The sequence below is a fragment of the Chiloscyllium plagiosum genome, unplaced genomic scaffold (assembly GCF_037043375.1).
Source record: "Chiloscyllium plagiosum isolate Xiang-an unplaced genomic scaffold, Cpla_swu_hap1 HiC_scaffold_44, whole genome shotgun sequence".
NCBI lineage: Eukaryota > Metazoa > Chordata > Chondrichthyes > Orectolobiformes > Hemiscylliidae > Chiloscyllium > Chiloscyllium plagiosum.
The window spans coordinates 5,360,732-5,376,811 of NW_028270182.1; the positions used below are offsets into that span (position 1 = coordinate 5,360,732).

The window sequence follows — 16,080 nt, forward strand, 5'->3', positions numbered from 1 at the left end:
GCAGGTGTTCGCAGGTAAAGGGACGGCTGAAAAATGGGAATCCTTCAGAAATGAGATAACAAGAATCCAGAGAAAGTATATTCCTGTCAGGGTGAAAGGGAAGGCTGGTAGGTATAGGGAATGCTGGATGACCAAAGAAATTGAGGGTTTGGTTAAGAAAAAGAAGGAAGCATATGTCAGGTACAGACAGGATAGATCGAGTGAATCCTTAGAGTATAAAGGAAGAAGGAGTATACTTAAGAGGGAAATCAGGAGGGCAAAAAGGGGACATGAGATAGTTTTGGCAAAAAGTGTTAAGGAGAATCCAAAGGGTTTTTACAAATACATTAAGGACAAAAGGGTAACTAGGGAGAGAATAGGGCCCCTCAAAGATCAGCAAGGCAGCCTTTTATGTGGAGACGCAGGAGATGGGGAAGATACTTAACGAGTATTTTGCATCAGAATTTACTGTGGAAAAGGATATGGAAGATATAGACTGTAGGGAACTAGATGTGACATCTTGAAAAATGTCTATATTACAGAGGAGGAAATGCAGGATGTCTTGAAATGCAGTAAAGTGGATAAATCCCCAGGACCTGATCAGATGTACCCGAGAACTCTGTGGGAAGCTAGAGAAGTGATTGCTGGGCCTCTTACTGAGATATTTGTATCATTGATAGTCACAGGTGAGATGCTGGAAGACTGGAGGTTGGCTAACATGGTGCCACTGTTTAAAAAAGGTGGTAACGACAAGCCAGGGAACTATAGACCGGTGAGCATGACGTCGGTGGTGGGCAAGTTGTTGGAGGGAATCCTGAGGGACAGGATGCACATGTATTTGGAAAGGCAAGGACTGATGAGGGACAGTCAACATGGCTTTGTGCGTGGAAAATCATGTCTCACAAACTTGATTGAATTTTTTGAAGAAGTAACAAAGAGGATTGATGAGGGCAGAGCAGTAGATGTGATCTATATGGACTTCAGTAAGGCGTTCGACAAGGTTCCCCATGGGAGTCTGGTTAGCAAGATTAGATCTCATGGAATACAGGGAGAACTAGCCATTTGGATACAGAATTGGCTCAAAGGTAGAAGACAGAGGGTGGGGGTGAAGGGTTGCTTTCAGACTGGAGGCCTGTGACCAGTGGAGTGTCACAAGGATCGATGTTGGGTCCACTACCTTTCATCATATATACATAGAAATGATTTGGATGTGAGCATAAGAGTACAGTTAGTAAGTTTGCAGTTGACACCAGAATAGGAGGTGTAGTGGACAACGAAGAGGGTTACCTCAGCTTATAACAGGATCTTGATCAGATGGGACAATGGGCTGAGAAGTGGCAGATGGAGTTTAAGTTAGATAACTGTGAGGTGCTGCATTTTGGGAAAGCAAATCTTAGCAGGACTTTTACACTTAATGGTAAGGTCCTAGGGAGTGTTGCTGAACAAAGAGACCTTGGAGTCCAGGTTCATAGCTCCTTGAAAGTGGAGTCGCAGGTAGATAGGATAGTGAAGAAGGCATTTGGTATGCATACAGGAGTTGGGAGGTCATGTTGCAGCTGTACAGGACATTGGTTAGACCACTGTTGGAATATTACATGCAATTCTAATCTCCTTCCTATTGGAAGGATATGTGAAACTTGAAAGGGTTCAGAAAAGATTTACAAGGATGTTGCCAAGGAGAGGCTGAACAGGTTGGGGCTGTTTTCCCTGGAGCATCGGAGGCTGAGGGGTGACCTTATAGAGGTTTATGAAATCATGAGGAGCATGGAGAGGGTAAATCCAGAACTAGAGGGCTTAGGTCTAGGGTGAGAGGGGAAAGATATAAAGCAGTCCTACGGGGCAACTTTTTCACGCAGAGGGTGGTACGTGTATGGAATGAGCTGCCAGAGGAAATGGTGGAGGCTGGTAGAATTGCAACATTTAAAAGGCATCTGGATGGGTATATGAATAGGAAGGGTTTGGAGGGATGTGGGCTGGGTGCTGGCAGGTGGGACTAGATTGGGTTGGGATATCTGGTCAGCATGGACAGGTTAGACCAAAGGATCTGTTTCCGTGCTTTTCATCTCTATGACTCTCTTTACAGAATATTGAGTAATTATAAAAAGATTACCAGGAGATTCAGAAAATCATTCACAAACTTAAACTTTAATCTTACAAAATCAAAGCTGTGACAGCCAGAAAATGTCTTCCCTGTCTGCTCACGAAATCTTTGTTTCTCTGTAATTTATACAAACTTCGGTTTCCGGATTAAGGGCATACCCCTTGTACAGGGTGGTGCAGAGTCGGGTGTGATAGGGCATTGGCACTACCAGCGAGATCCGCCAGGTCCACCAAATCGATGGACCCCAGGTCAGCACAGGAGCAGAAAGGGTCAGGACTGGGGAGGGGGCTTCAGTGACCTGCCCCAACCCGTCCTCAGCCACACCATCAGGAGAAATGACACCTTCCCCGCAGGCACCGGTATCCCCAAAGGCCACACTCACCGACTGCCCAAGGTCATGGAAAGGGGTATTGGTTCCCCTTTCAACCACCGCCCTCACATACCTCAACCCCAGAGTCCGTCTGTACCTATGGGAGCACCCTGGTACAGTGATGAACCACGCGGATTGACCCACCATTGGAACGGCAGTACGTGACGCCCTGGGTTACCGTAAAGGAGCCCTCTCCCCTTGGCTCGTTCCCCTTTCTCCGAAAAACCCGTGCATACACCTGACCCCCAGGTTTAATAGGCCCCTCCTTGTTACCAGACACTGGCTCCCTCAGTATTTCCTGTGTGGGGATAGACTCCTGAATCATAGTTAGCTGTTGCATGTACTACTTAAGCTCAAGTTCCAATTGTTCCAAGTTGGGCCTATCGTACAGACCCCTCCACTCGGGCACTGGCATGGGTCCAGCGGTGAGCATTTCATATAGCGTCAAGGTGGTCATGTGGTCAATCTGCATATGGTCGCTCATTAGTGCCAGTGCCAGCTCATCGATCCATTTCAGATTGGTGCTCACACAAATTTTATTCAACTTAGCTTTTAAAATACTGTTAATCCGTTCCACTATACCTTGCAACTGGGGGAGGAGTGGGGGGGGGTGGGAGGTGACATACACACCCAAACCTCTGCCTGATCCTCAAAGTCTGCAGCACCTACTGTACCACCGTTTGGATTAAAGCAGGCTCACAGCCTGAACTGATCACTGACAGTATGCCATACCCTGGAATTACTTCAGTTGTTAAGAATGTTACCATTGTGCAATGCAGCTCAGACGTGGGTGGCTTAACTTCAGCCAGTAACGGTAAAACATCCTTCCTCCATTTTTCCCAAGTCTCCCAAATATAACCCTCTATGTCTCCGATCCTAATCCCATTTGAGTACATTCTAATTTAAATTCTAATTTCAGGTAAGGCTGCTACCCTAGAAAATTAATTGGCATCGCCTTCAAACTAATAAAGGCAAGTCGACTGTTTTACTGTCCATTTATAAACTTGCTGGGGCTGTAAATCTTGTTAACTGCGGTTTATCCAAGAACCCTGCAGTCTCAAGAAATGTTCCTGACCTGGGAAGGAGGGAGGCAGATTGGGGTTGAACACCAATATAGGTAGCTGGAAATGTGTTGCTGGAAAAGCGCAGCAGGTCAGGCAGCATCCAGGGAACAGGAGAATCGACGTTTCGGGCATAAGCCCTTCTTCAGGCTTATGCCCGAAACGTTGATTCTCCTGTTCCCTGGATGCTGCCTGACCTGCTGCGCTTTTCCAGCAACACATTTCCAGCTCTGATCTCCAGCATCTGCAGACCTCACTTTCTCCACCAATATAGGTAGCTCCAGCAACTATCATCACGGGTGTCAACTGTCCTTCCCACTAACCTGCACAGTAGGTTCCTGTTCAGCCTCCCGTATCATTGGGTGCTGCTCCTTCCCACTCGGGATCTCTGGGCACCCCGAGCACATCCTGTACGGATTAACAGGCCCATTGGGTCCGTAGGGATTTTGAGGTGGGACAGCCAGACGTTCCTGACTCATAGGTCCACCCTGGGGCTGGGAGGGTCAGGTCCAATATGGGCAATTTCTTTGAAAATAGTCTGGTTTATAACACCCCCAACACATTATTTCTGATCCTCTCTGAGCCTGACTTCTCACTATACCCTTTGGCACTGCACCACCTCTTTGCCTGTGTCCTTCAAGGCCCCAGTTCTGTCTGGCCTGTTAGTTAATTTTATTTTGACCTTGGCATGGTCTCCATGGAAAAGTCCCTCCAAAAATGTTTATTATCGGCATGGGGTTGTCTGGCCCTTGCCAGGTGGTGGTCGAGGGTTTTCCCTGGACCAGCATGTTATTCATTTCTTTAGCGCTGTTGTCACTGACAACATCCTCGTGCTTATCTCTCTCTCTCTCTCTCTCTTTAAGTTCCTCGAGTTGCAGTTGTGTCAACTTCCTTTGGACCTCCTCCTGTTATTCGGCCAGCTTCTTTTTGTCTTTCCTGTATCTTTCGACTGCATGGTCTCTGAATTCCTGACAGGCCACTGCCTCCTCTGGCTTAGACCCAATTTGAGGGACATTGCCCCAACAGTAGCAGTCCGGAACATTCTGGTTAACTGTTGGCTACCTCCCACATATTGTTCTGTACCAAGCCTCCACCTTTTTAGCCAGTTTCCCAAATTGGGCTACTGAGTTTTCAGTGTCTCCCAGTGGATTCCTTCTAAGCTTTAGGATCGATCTTAGTTGGGTAACAGACTAAGGGCCTGCCATACCCTTTGTCTTACTCTTTCAAACCCAGCATCGTCAATCATCGGATTGTCCACCACATTCTTCAAGCGAACTCGGTCCATTATCTCTCTTAATATCGGCAGTTCCCCCCACCTGTACTAACACTGCCTCTAAATCCCCCACAGCCAACAACTGTCCTGTGGTTTCCTCTTCTAAAGGCTCTAATCCAGTTTCCTGCTCCATCATGTAAACTGGGCAACACGTTCATCGGCCTTTCCAGATCCTGGGTTCCCTAAGGAATGCATTGCAGCCGTCTCCCCCCTTTTAAAAGCAATGGCATATTTCCCCACTGAGAGCTTCTTTCCCTTATTAAAATCATTACATTGTGATTCGTCATTGGATTCCAAATCTAACCAAACTTGTATTTCTTCCCATCTTCCTGCCACCTCTGCTCCACTCCCTCAGCACTCTATGCTAGTCTCTGCTTAACATTCGTGGAATGATTTAGATGTGTCTCATAGTCTCTTTGTTCTCTTGACTTGCGTAACCTCTGAATTTCACCTTGCAATCTCGGTTTTTCCTGTTATAAAGCTTCAACTTTGCCTCCTCGCTTGTCCCGCCTCCCGTTTTATTTTTAACACATTCTGCTCTGGGTCAGCTTCCTCCCAATTCAATTCCCCCTCTTTCTCTACTTTGTTGCCCCGTATTACAGGACGGTGTGTGACATTCTCTTCACCCGAATTGAGAGGTGGTGGGGTGGGGGTGGGGGTGGGGAGACTTTTCTAATTGTGTAATCCAGGGTTTCATATCCAAAGGCTCTGCGTTCTGCTCGGAACACATGGAGATTTTCTCCGCCTAAGTCTGCTCAAAACGCTGCTCGTTTGGCTGTCTGGCACCCCCCCCCCCCCCACCTCCCTCGTCGTACCTGGTGTCTGAAAGGATTTCTTTCCTCAATCCTCCCCTACTATTCCAAACAGCTTTAAAATTTCTACCTCTTCAAGATTCTCTTTTTTGATTTATCCTTAGTTGGATCTGTAAGTCTTAATTAACCCTTCCATTTCATTTGCACATATTTACATCAAAGGTACCCTCTCTTGGCCATTTAGTTAGTTCTTCTTTCCCATTTTTGAGAATTTTTTTACGATATTGTTTCTTGCTACTGGAAATTTCTTACTCAATATTTCAACCACAGTCCCTTTGTTCCTCCTGACATATGTCTCAGTCCAGCGAATCTCTGTTCTCACAGTTCACTCCCTTATGCCTTACAAGTCCAGTAGCGTCTCGTCAATTACTGTGTGTTCCCTAATTCCACAACTTGCAATCATCCCTCATCAATCGATCAGTGCCTAAACATCCTCAGCTTCAACTAATGAATAAAGACAATCTCTTCTCATTCGTCCTGCCTATGCTATTCTAAGACTGTATCTGCAGAATGCACTGATCACTGATGGTTCCTTGAAAAACCTGCTAAAAAAACAATGCTATCTTAAATTCCGACAATGCAAACTAAAATCAAAACACTCCCGGATCTTCAGCTCCTGGGAACCAGATACAAACATTTAACAACCAAAACCCAGTTGTGCATACAAACCCAATCACAATGGTTAACCTCTCTCTCTTTCTCCCTCACACGCACACACACACACAAACCCTTTCTCTCTCTTTCTCTCACACACAGATCTTATCTGCCTAAGCAGACCCTTTGTCCATATGTATACTTATTTCAGTCAAATGACAATCCAGTCTTTTTTTTTTAAAAAATCAACAGTGCACCAGCACTTTAGAAAACTTGGCTATTCTCTAATATTTTATTTATAATCCTCAACTACCAACCAATCTGCTGGTTTTCAATTTCATTCAAAATCACAAATACTATCAAAACAATTCAATCCCCTAGTTTTCCTTTGCTTTTTGTTTTGTATTTCTTCATTTTGCTCGATAACAATAGGGCACGATCCACAGGGCCGTACTGACACAGCCCTGCCCAAGCAGACCCTCACACGACCCGTGAAGGGGTATCCACAGGGACGTACTGACACAGCCCTGCCCGAGCAGACCCTCCCACACCCGGCGAGACCCTCACACGACCCGTGATGTGGTATCCACAGGGACATACTGACACAGCCCCGCCCGAGCAGACCCTCACACACCCGGCGAGACCCTCACACGACCCGTGAAGGGGTATCCACAGGGACGTACTGACACAGCCCTGCCCGAGCAGACCCTCCCACACCCAGCGAGACCCTCACACGACCCGTGAAGGGGTATCCACAGGGACGTACTGACCCCACACGGAATTTTCTCTCAATCTCTTTGTTCTTCACCTCCTCACCCCGCTGTGCAGTTTTCCTGAACAATCCTCTGCATCTCCTCAAACTTTAATTTACCGTTCACCTTCTGGTTCTTTGGACCGGAGAGGCCCACTTGAAGCTTTCTTTACACTTCTGTGTTCTCACTCAGGCCAGCTATGTCAGTATCGTAGCCAGAGTTCCCAATCCATTACAACTATTTGCCATTCAGGTCTGTCATTGTTGGAGTTTTCTAGAAGGGTCATGATGGTCCAGGTGCCAAAATTCATTTGGCTGGATGGAGGGGTGGTGCTGAGCTGGAAGATGCCTTTGTGTGGATTTTTATAACACTGTAAGATCATCACAAAGCAACCACCACAGGGTCACAGTGGAGCAACGTTTTGAGCAAATGACAGGGAAAATCAGCGATGACTAGGCTGTGCTGTAGGATAGGATATAATCAGTCATTTTCCATCAAACATTCCCTATCACTACCACAGTGAAGTAGGGAAAAGCCCATGGTGCTGGTGACCAGCACCGTCTCAGTGTCGGAGGGGTATCCAGGCTGAAGGCTGGGGCCTGGCTACAAGCCACTCACTTGCCTGAGCTCTTGCAATAATGCGTTCAAGACTGAGTCAAGATGGCACATGTACCTGGGAGAGGCCCTCCCTGTGGCTTGTTATTAGATCGAACCAGTGTTTCTCTGTATACCTGGTTTTAGTTCAGAGCGGTTCCAAACATGCACATTTGAATTCTTGCTGCACTGTTGGCACAGCTGCTGTTGTGGCCTCCTCACAATCCTTTGCCATCTTCCCCATTGCCAGCTGCCCGGCTAGGTTCCTGAGACACCACCAGTTCTGGGGGAGCAAACGTGGGCCTGCCCACCCACCAACTCACTCTAACCTCCAGTTGCCAAAGTGGCTGCCTGCCTTTGCTGACCCTGTGGACACAGATGGGTCAGTAAAGACTTGTTACAGTTAGCTTGAAATTTAAATAATGCCCTCTTTAACAACTCATTTGAACCCGCCTTCACATGATCCCAAGCAGAGCACTCCAAGCCCAGACCACTCACAGTGTGAAAAAATTGTTCTCACCTGCCTTCTGGTTCTTCAACCTTTTTATGAGCCAGTTTCTCCCTGTGTCCAGCCCCTGTTTAGTTAATCCCATTCCCCTTCCCACTATCCTGAATTTTGTTTCCTTTTGAGGACACAGTCACCTTTCCAGTCTGGAAATCTATTGTTTGGCAAGTTCAGCTATCTGGAAATATTTTTTGACTCAATTGAAACAACTCAGCATCATTTTAATACAGTGCTATGACAGTTAAAACATGGAAGATACAATAAGTAACACAAATTGTATTACAGTTTTCTATGTTTTTTTAACTGTTTTATGCTTTGAGTAAATACAGTACTTAATCTCACTCTGCTTTCAAGTTTGCACACTTGTTAGACATTATTTTAGGCATGGCACTTTTCACTAGTAATTTGTTTACCTGTGCTCATTTTAAGTTCTGCCTAGATGACTTGGCTTCAGTCCTAATTGCAGACTTAGTCTAAACATGGACAAAAAAGATTAATTTTGAAAGTGCGGTGAAATTAAGTAGCCATGAGGCTGAGTAATACAGAAGTCAATGAGATTCAGGAAAAAATGTGCCGCTGGCCATTGACACAACAAGCACAAAGTAATATTGCTGTACGCTCTGAAAGCTGATATCTCAGCCCAGCATGTGGCTGCCAAAGTTCCTCAGAATAAGAAATTCAAAGATTCTTTATACTGCAAAAATGAGTTGGTCCCCAGCATTTAGATCAGAGAGGTAAAGTGTACTTATCCATTCCCTACTGGAAGTTGCAGCGCTTTTGAGCATGCATTCCATATCATAACCTGCTGCACAGATAACATATTGTCCCCTTCATGCTCTGCTTTGTTTGGGTTACTGAAAGCTCTTCTGCCGTAGAAACAATGGCTTTTTGTTTACTTTTTCAAAGTTCCTCAAAGGTTTGGTCACGCAAGATTAAATTTTCAAAGCGAATACACTGCGGATTTCCATTTGTTCAATGAGTCAGGTTAGGGTTTGGCTGTATTCATGTCAGACAAGTTTCTGCAGTGTGTAATCTTTACACACAATGCTTGAGCCAATGGCAGTCCTAGATTAGAGTGGTGCTGGCAAAGCACTGAGGTTCAGGCAGCATCCGAGGAGCAGGAAAATCTTCTGTGTTTGGAAAGTTAAAATCCCTGACCATAACCACCCCATTATTCTTACAGATAATTGAGATGTCCTTACAAATCTGTTTCTCAATTTCCCGCTGACTAATAGGGGGTCAATAATACAATCCCAATAAGGTGATCATCCCTTTCTTATTTCTCCAAATAACTTCCCTGGATGTATTCCCAGGAATATCCTCCCTCAGTACAGCGGTAATGCTATCCCTTATCAAAAACGCCACTCCCTCTCCTATCTGCCTCCCTTTCTATCCTTCCTTTAACATTTGTATCCTGGAACATTAAGCTGCCAGTCCTGCCTGTCCCTGAGCCACGTTTCTGTAATTCCGGTCCCATGTTCCTAACCATGCCCTGAGTTCATCTGCCTTCCCTATTAGGCCTCTTGTATTGAAATAAATGCAGCTTAATGTAGCAGTCTTACCTCGTTCTCTACTTTGTCCCTGCCTGCCCTGACCGTTTAACTCTCCTCTTTTCTCAACTGTACTAGTCTCAGCTTGATCCCTTTCATGACTGTCTCCCTGGATCCTACCCACCCCCACACCTTTCTAGTTTAACTCCCCCTGAGCAGCTCTTGCAAATCTCCCTGCCAGTAAAAGTTGTGACTTTCTAGCAATTTGATACAGCTGAGTGGCTTGCTCGGCCTATTCAGAGGACAGTTAAGAGTCAACCACATTGCTGTGGGCCTGGGGTCACATGTAGGCCAGACAGGTAAGGATGGCAGATTTCCTTCCATGAAGGGGTTAGTGAACCAGGTGGCTTTTTCCAATAATTGACAATCCTTAGTCGACTCTTAATTCCAGATTTTATTTTGTTGAATTCGAACTCCACAATCTGTCGTGGTGGGATTCAGATCCCAGTCCCCAGAACATTATTCTGGGTTACTGGATTAATAGTCCAGTGATAATACCACTAGGCCATGGCCTCCTCTGAAGGAGTGATTGAGGCCTCAGTTTTGCACTTACCTAGATGTTAGACTAACGTGTCTAATGCGTTTAATGTGTCTAACATGGTTCCAAACCAAAGGAATGTGCCCTTTGGTAATTTCCAGGTAATTCCCATGGAGTTCAGTGTATTAGAACTTCTGCAGAAAATACAATGGCCATCATTGATCTGATCCAGGGATTGGAAGATTGAATACAGTATGATTCAACCTGAGCCCACTCTAATTAGCTTAATGTCTTGATGCATTTGCTCCAATATTCAATCAGATGTGCCAAGTGGAAGATGCATCTCAGCCGTCTCTGGAGATCCTGAGTATTACAGAAGCCAATTTTCAGCCAGTTCAATTCACTTGTGATACAAGTAACAGCTCAAGACACTGATTAGGCAATGAGTCTGACAACATTACGGCAAGAGTACTGAAGATTTGTGCTTGTGCTATTTCTACACCCTTAGCTAAACTGTTTCAGAGCAACGGCAATACTGACATCTCACCAGCAATGCAGTAAGTAGCCCACCAATGCCTTGTGCCGACAAAAGGATGGCACGGTGGCTCAGTGGCTAGCACTGCTTCCTAACAGCACCAGGGACCTGGGTTCAATTCCAGCCTTGGGTGGCTCTCTGTGTAGAGTTTGCACTTTCTCTCTGTGTCTGTGAGTTTCCTCCAGGTGTTCCAGTTTCCTCCTACAGTCCAAAGATGTGCTGGTTATGGTGGATTGACAATGTTAAATTGCCCATAATATTCAGGGATGTGTAGGTTAGGTGAATTATTCATGGGAAATGTTGAGTAATAGGAGTAGGGGAATGGGTCTGGGTTGGGTACTCTTTGAAGGATCAGTGTGGACTTGTTGGGCCAAATGGCCTGTTTCCATACTGTAGGGTTTCTATTCTATGAACACAGGAAAAGTTTAACCTGCCCAATTACTGCCCATCACCCTGCTCTTGATTAATAAAATAATGGAAGGTGTCATCAACAGTGTTGTCAACCAACATTTGCTTAGAACTAAGCTGCTCACTGACGTTCTGCTTGGATCACCCAGCTCCTGACCTTGTTAAAGCCTTTGGTCAAACATGGACAAAAGAACTGAATTCCACAATTGAGGCAAGAGTGACTCTCCATGATATCAAGGCCATAATTGACTTGGTGTGGCCTAGCAAAATGAGTCAATGGGAGTCAGGCAGGAAACTCTCTGCTGGTTGGTCCAAGAACAAAGAAAAATGGCCAGTCATCTCAGGTCCAGGACCCTCTGCAAGAGTGTTTCCTTCAGAGATGTCTCCTAGACCCAATCATTTTCAGCTGCTTTGTCAATAATCTTTCCTTTATCATTAGGTCAGCAGTAGGGAAGTTTGCTAATGTTTAACATTGTTTGCAACTCCAAAGATACTGTCCAGGCAAGTAACGTTCTTACCATACAAGTGCCGAGCCATGACAATCTTCAAGAAGAGACCCTAACCATCGCCCTTGACATTCAATTATGTTACCATTACTGATTACCCCACACTCAATATCTTGGAGGTTACCATTGACTAGCCCAGAAATGTAACCCAATCAGCCATATAAATACGATGTTTCCAAGTGCTAGTTGGAGTAGATCACTTTCTGACTCCCCAAGTCAGTCCACAATCTACAAGATTTCTCAGGAGTGTAGCAACACTCTCCTTACTTGCCTGAGTACAACACTCAAGAATCTTGATAATCATCCAAGACAAAGATCCTGCTTAATTAGCACCATATCTACAAACATCCACTCCATCCATCACTGATGCTCAGTAGCAGCAGTGCATACTATTTGGAAAATGAACTGTGGAAATTCAGTATGGCTTCTTCAACAGTATCTTCCAAACATACAACCACTAACAACTAGACCAGGGCAGCAGATACACGGGAACCACCATCAGCAAGTTCCCCTCTAAGCCACATGCCACCCTGATTTGGAAACGTATCACCGTTCCTTCAGTCTCCATGTATTAAAATCCTGCAAATCCCTCCTAATATGGGGGCAAACCAAATCAACTGCAGTGGTTTAAAACAGCAGTTCCCACCACCAGAGCAGCTAGGGATGGACAATAAATGCTAGCCTAGTCGGTGCTGTCCACATCCAGTGAATTAATAAAACAGATGTTGTGAACTTGCTGCTCGGACCCTGGGTCTAGCCAGTTCAATTGGAGACTTTTGATATTATGATTCCTTTTTGTCTCAGTTCTGGTGCTCGTGTCCCGGTTTGTCCCAGCCTGCCTTGCCTCTCTATTTTTGTCATTTTGTCTTGTCTCTGGATCCCTCTTTTCTTTGCATGTCAATATCTCTATCACTTTAGCTCTCTGACCGCATTGTCTGCCTGTGTTGAGCTTACTTATGTTCATTTTGCTGTTTCAAAGCTGACGACGATGAATTTGTCAACCCTGAGGCGATTGTGAACTACATCACAACTGACAACACCTCACAGAAAGTTATTTCTGGTTACATCTATAAACGAAACATGGTCTACCGATTTGGCAACAACAAAGTGAGCCAATATCTTTTGGTCAATGACATCTACCCAGACTTCCCAGCTGGTGGAGGATACATGGTGCCGAGATCATTCATCCCAGAGCTGAACTGGAAATCCAAGACTTTACCTGCTTTCCCTGTTGACGACGTTTTCATGGGATTTCTGGCTCTTTCTAGCAAGATCCCACTGAAACACAAGAAAGAGTTTTATATGTGGGGACTCAAGTACTCAGTGCAGCATTTTAAGGATGCATTTATTGTACATTCATTATCTTCAGAAAAGATTATAGAAATGTGGGAAATGTTGCACAATGAAAAACAGAAAGATTAATTGCATAAAGATCTTAATTACTTGGGTGAGTGGGCAAGCTTTATTTTCAGATACGATTTGGTGTCCCCAATACTCTCCAGGACTGCTAATTAAATCCAGATAATAGGTAACATGGCGAGACATCATATTGTTTGATGCTATTCATCTTTAACTTTCTTATGCTAATTTTGCTTTGTTGTAAGAAAAGAAATATTGCAGTTGGTGTCTGGGGGTTGAGAATAGGTGGTTAGCTAACTGTGTAAGGTCAGTCCAATGGGTTTTCCAGTGAAAGAGCGGAAGGGGGAAATGGTGAGGTTGGATGTGATTGGAGATGTGGGTCAATTGATTGGAACTGGGATTTCATACAATCGGAGGCTCCAGGAACAGATGGAAGCAGAGTCGGCAACCCTCCAGCTAGACACAATCCATTTGCCAGGAGATGAATTACAACTACAACTTTCTTTCATATCTTGTCTCTGATCTAGCAAAATTTCCCACGGTACTTCACTGGAGTGATTATCAAATAAAGTTTGACTTGGAGCTAAGTGAGGAGATATTAGGACTGATAAGCAAAAAACTTGGTCAACCAACAAGCTATCAGGCAGTCTATAATGTGGAAAGGTTTAGGGAGAGACTTCTAGAGCTAAGAGCTAACTAAAGGTGGGGGAACACATTGGTAGCGTGAAGAGAATTGGTAAGTGTGCAAGAGTCCAGTGTTTGAGGAGCACAGAGATATGTGAGTATGAGTATTGACTTCTTGGCCTGATGTTGTTTCTGCACTCTCTACATTTTGTGCTTCTATACAACTGGCAATGTCCAATAACGAGACTGAGTCACCACAGTTAGCCAGCATTGTGGTGATTTAATCGGTGGATATCGAGATATCCAGATGTTCCCAAATCCTGGATCAGACCACAAACGGTTAATCCTCGTACAACAGTGGGTTTTTAAATCTCAGTGCTGCTAATTACTGTTATAGAACTGAGAGAAGTCAAAGAGTAATTGACCCATTGTTTCATTTTAAAGAAATATTTAAGGATCTTGAGCCTCCGAAGTGTTTTAACTTAAAACCATTTTGATTATTCTGAGTTCAAGATTTACTGCTTTCTTAGTTGAAACTTTATTGCTGGAACAGCACAGCAGGTCAGGCAGCATCCAGGGAACAGGAGATTCGACGTTTCGGGCACAGGCCCTTCTTCAGGCCCTTACTGCTTTCTTACTCAGGAAATATTTTTTTAAAAGTTTTGTGATTTAACCAAAACCCAACATCACAGAGTTGCAATTCTCATCTGTTCCAATGTAAAAAGGCACCCAACCATTGTTCCTGAAAGGAAAATGTTACACAGGCTGGCAAAGAGCACCATGAAAAATTTGAAATACAAATAAAATTAATTGGTTCTTTTGACTTTAAATTTCATATAATCAGTAAGTTTCTGGTAGGAACCTTCTGAATCTCCCAGTCTTCACACATGCAGCGATAACCTGTGTTTATGTAGCACTTTTAATATAGTTAAAAGATCCCAAGGCCCTTGTGGACAGAAAATGGCACCTAGCCAAAGGAGATGACAGTTGGACAGATCTTTTAATGTGTGCTAACTGAAAATTTGGTCAGTAATGGAGTTTTAAGGAGTGTCTTGAGAGGCACCACCTTCAGTGGCTTGTTTGGGAAAAACTTGGGAGTGCTTTGTTTACTTTATTATTAAATCTGAATTATTTTACACCTATAGGAGAATATCTACATTGGTTGTCAAGACAGCCACTGAGACTGAGGGCTATGGTATGGGTTTTCAATTGGTTCATAGCAATGAAACTCTGGAAAACCTCAGATCAGCCTTTGCCTGTGTTGACTTAGTTGATCCTAATTGATGCAACAGTATAATTCTATGATTACCTTATTCACTGAAGGGAAAAAATACCTGAAGAATACAGCAAACAGTACTCAATATGTTTGAGTAGTTAGTGAGTAAGGAAGAGTATTAGATTTAATTATGTAACTCACTTAGTTAACAACAAGAATGTCAATTTCCATTTATGCTTCACTCTGTTGATTTAGCTGATTTTAAAAAAATGATTTATTTTGATTGTGATATGGAATGCTGTAACTGTGATTGCCACTACTGCTGAGCACTTCTAGGAATATCAGGGATTGGAAAGATTTTAATAAATGAAAGTAATTTTAATCATTTCTCAGTTTGTTAGAAACACCTGTAATGTGACTGCTTGATTGATATTCAGTCAATTATTATGCCAAAGATGTTGCGATGCTGCTGACCAGCCCTCTGTTACCAGTGGTTCGAGGTGTTACCTACTGAACCTTCTTGGCCAAACAATGCTCAGTTCACAGCTGATTAATGGGTTGTTTAAATGAAACACTGGTTGACAGGTTGGTTTGGGTGACACTACATGTTCCTGGGTGACAATGAGTGCCAGATTCATCCAGTTGAAACTGCCTGATTTCCTGACAATGATTTGTGTTGCTGTAAGATGCTAGATAGTAGCATAAAATATTGTTGCTGAATATAAGAGGCATAAAATTTACAGTCTAACTCATAGATCCTAAAGTAGCCAGTAATTATTTGTAAATATCTTTAAGTATTTATTAAAAAGCAGTAGTTTAGATAAGGTACATTACCTAAACAGACAGAAAAAGTATACAACCTGTTACGACACAGGATAAATTCTCCTGCTTAATTTAAAACCAGCAGCACGGAAAAGATTTATCACGTGCAGTAATCTGTAAAAATTCGAGAGGCCAAGAACTATGTAAAGTAAAAATTAATAACTTTATTTAGAGTCATGGAGTCATAAAGACGTACAGCATGGAAACAGACCCTTCGTCCAACACGTCCATGCCGACCAGATATCCCAACCCAATCTAGTCCCACCTGCCAGTACCCAGCCCATATCCCTCCAAACCCTTCCTATTCATATACCCATCCAAATGCCTCTTAAATGTTGCAATTGTACCAGCCTCCACCACATCCTCTGGCAGCTCATTCCATACACGTACTACCCTCTGTGTGAAAAAGTTGCCCCTTAGGTCTCTATTATATCTTTCCCCTCTCACCCTAAATCTATGTCCTCTAGTTCTGGACTCCCTGACCCCAGGGAAAAGACTTTGTCTATTTATCCTATCCACGCCCCTCATAATTTTGTAAACC

At 44.0% G+C, this 16,080-nt stretch overlaps 1 protein-coding gene across 1 annotated transcript in view; it reads left to right on the plus strand.

Annotated features, from left to right (window-relative positions):
- LOC122544296 (beta-1,3-galactosyltransferase 5-like) overlaps positions 1-15,104 on the plus strand; it is a 28,870-nt gene extending 13,766 nt beyond the window's left edge. The window contains exon 3 of the mRNA XM_087982921.1: positions 12,498-15,104. Coding sequence (XP_087839047.1) covers positions 12,498-12,940 — 443 coding nt within the window. The 3' untranslated portion in view covers positions 12,941-15,104. The remainder of the gene's footprint in view (positions 1-12,497) is intronic.
- The last annotated feature ends 976 nt before the right edge of the window (positions 15,105-16,080 follow it).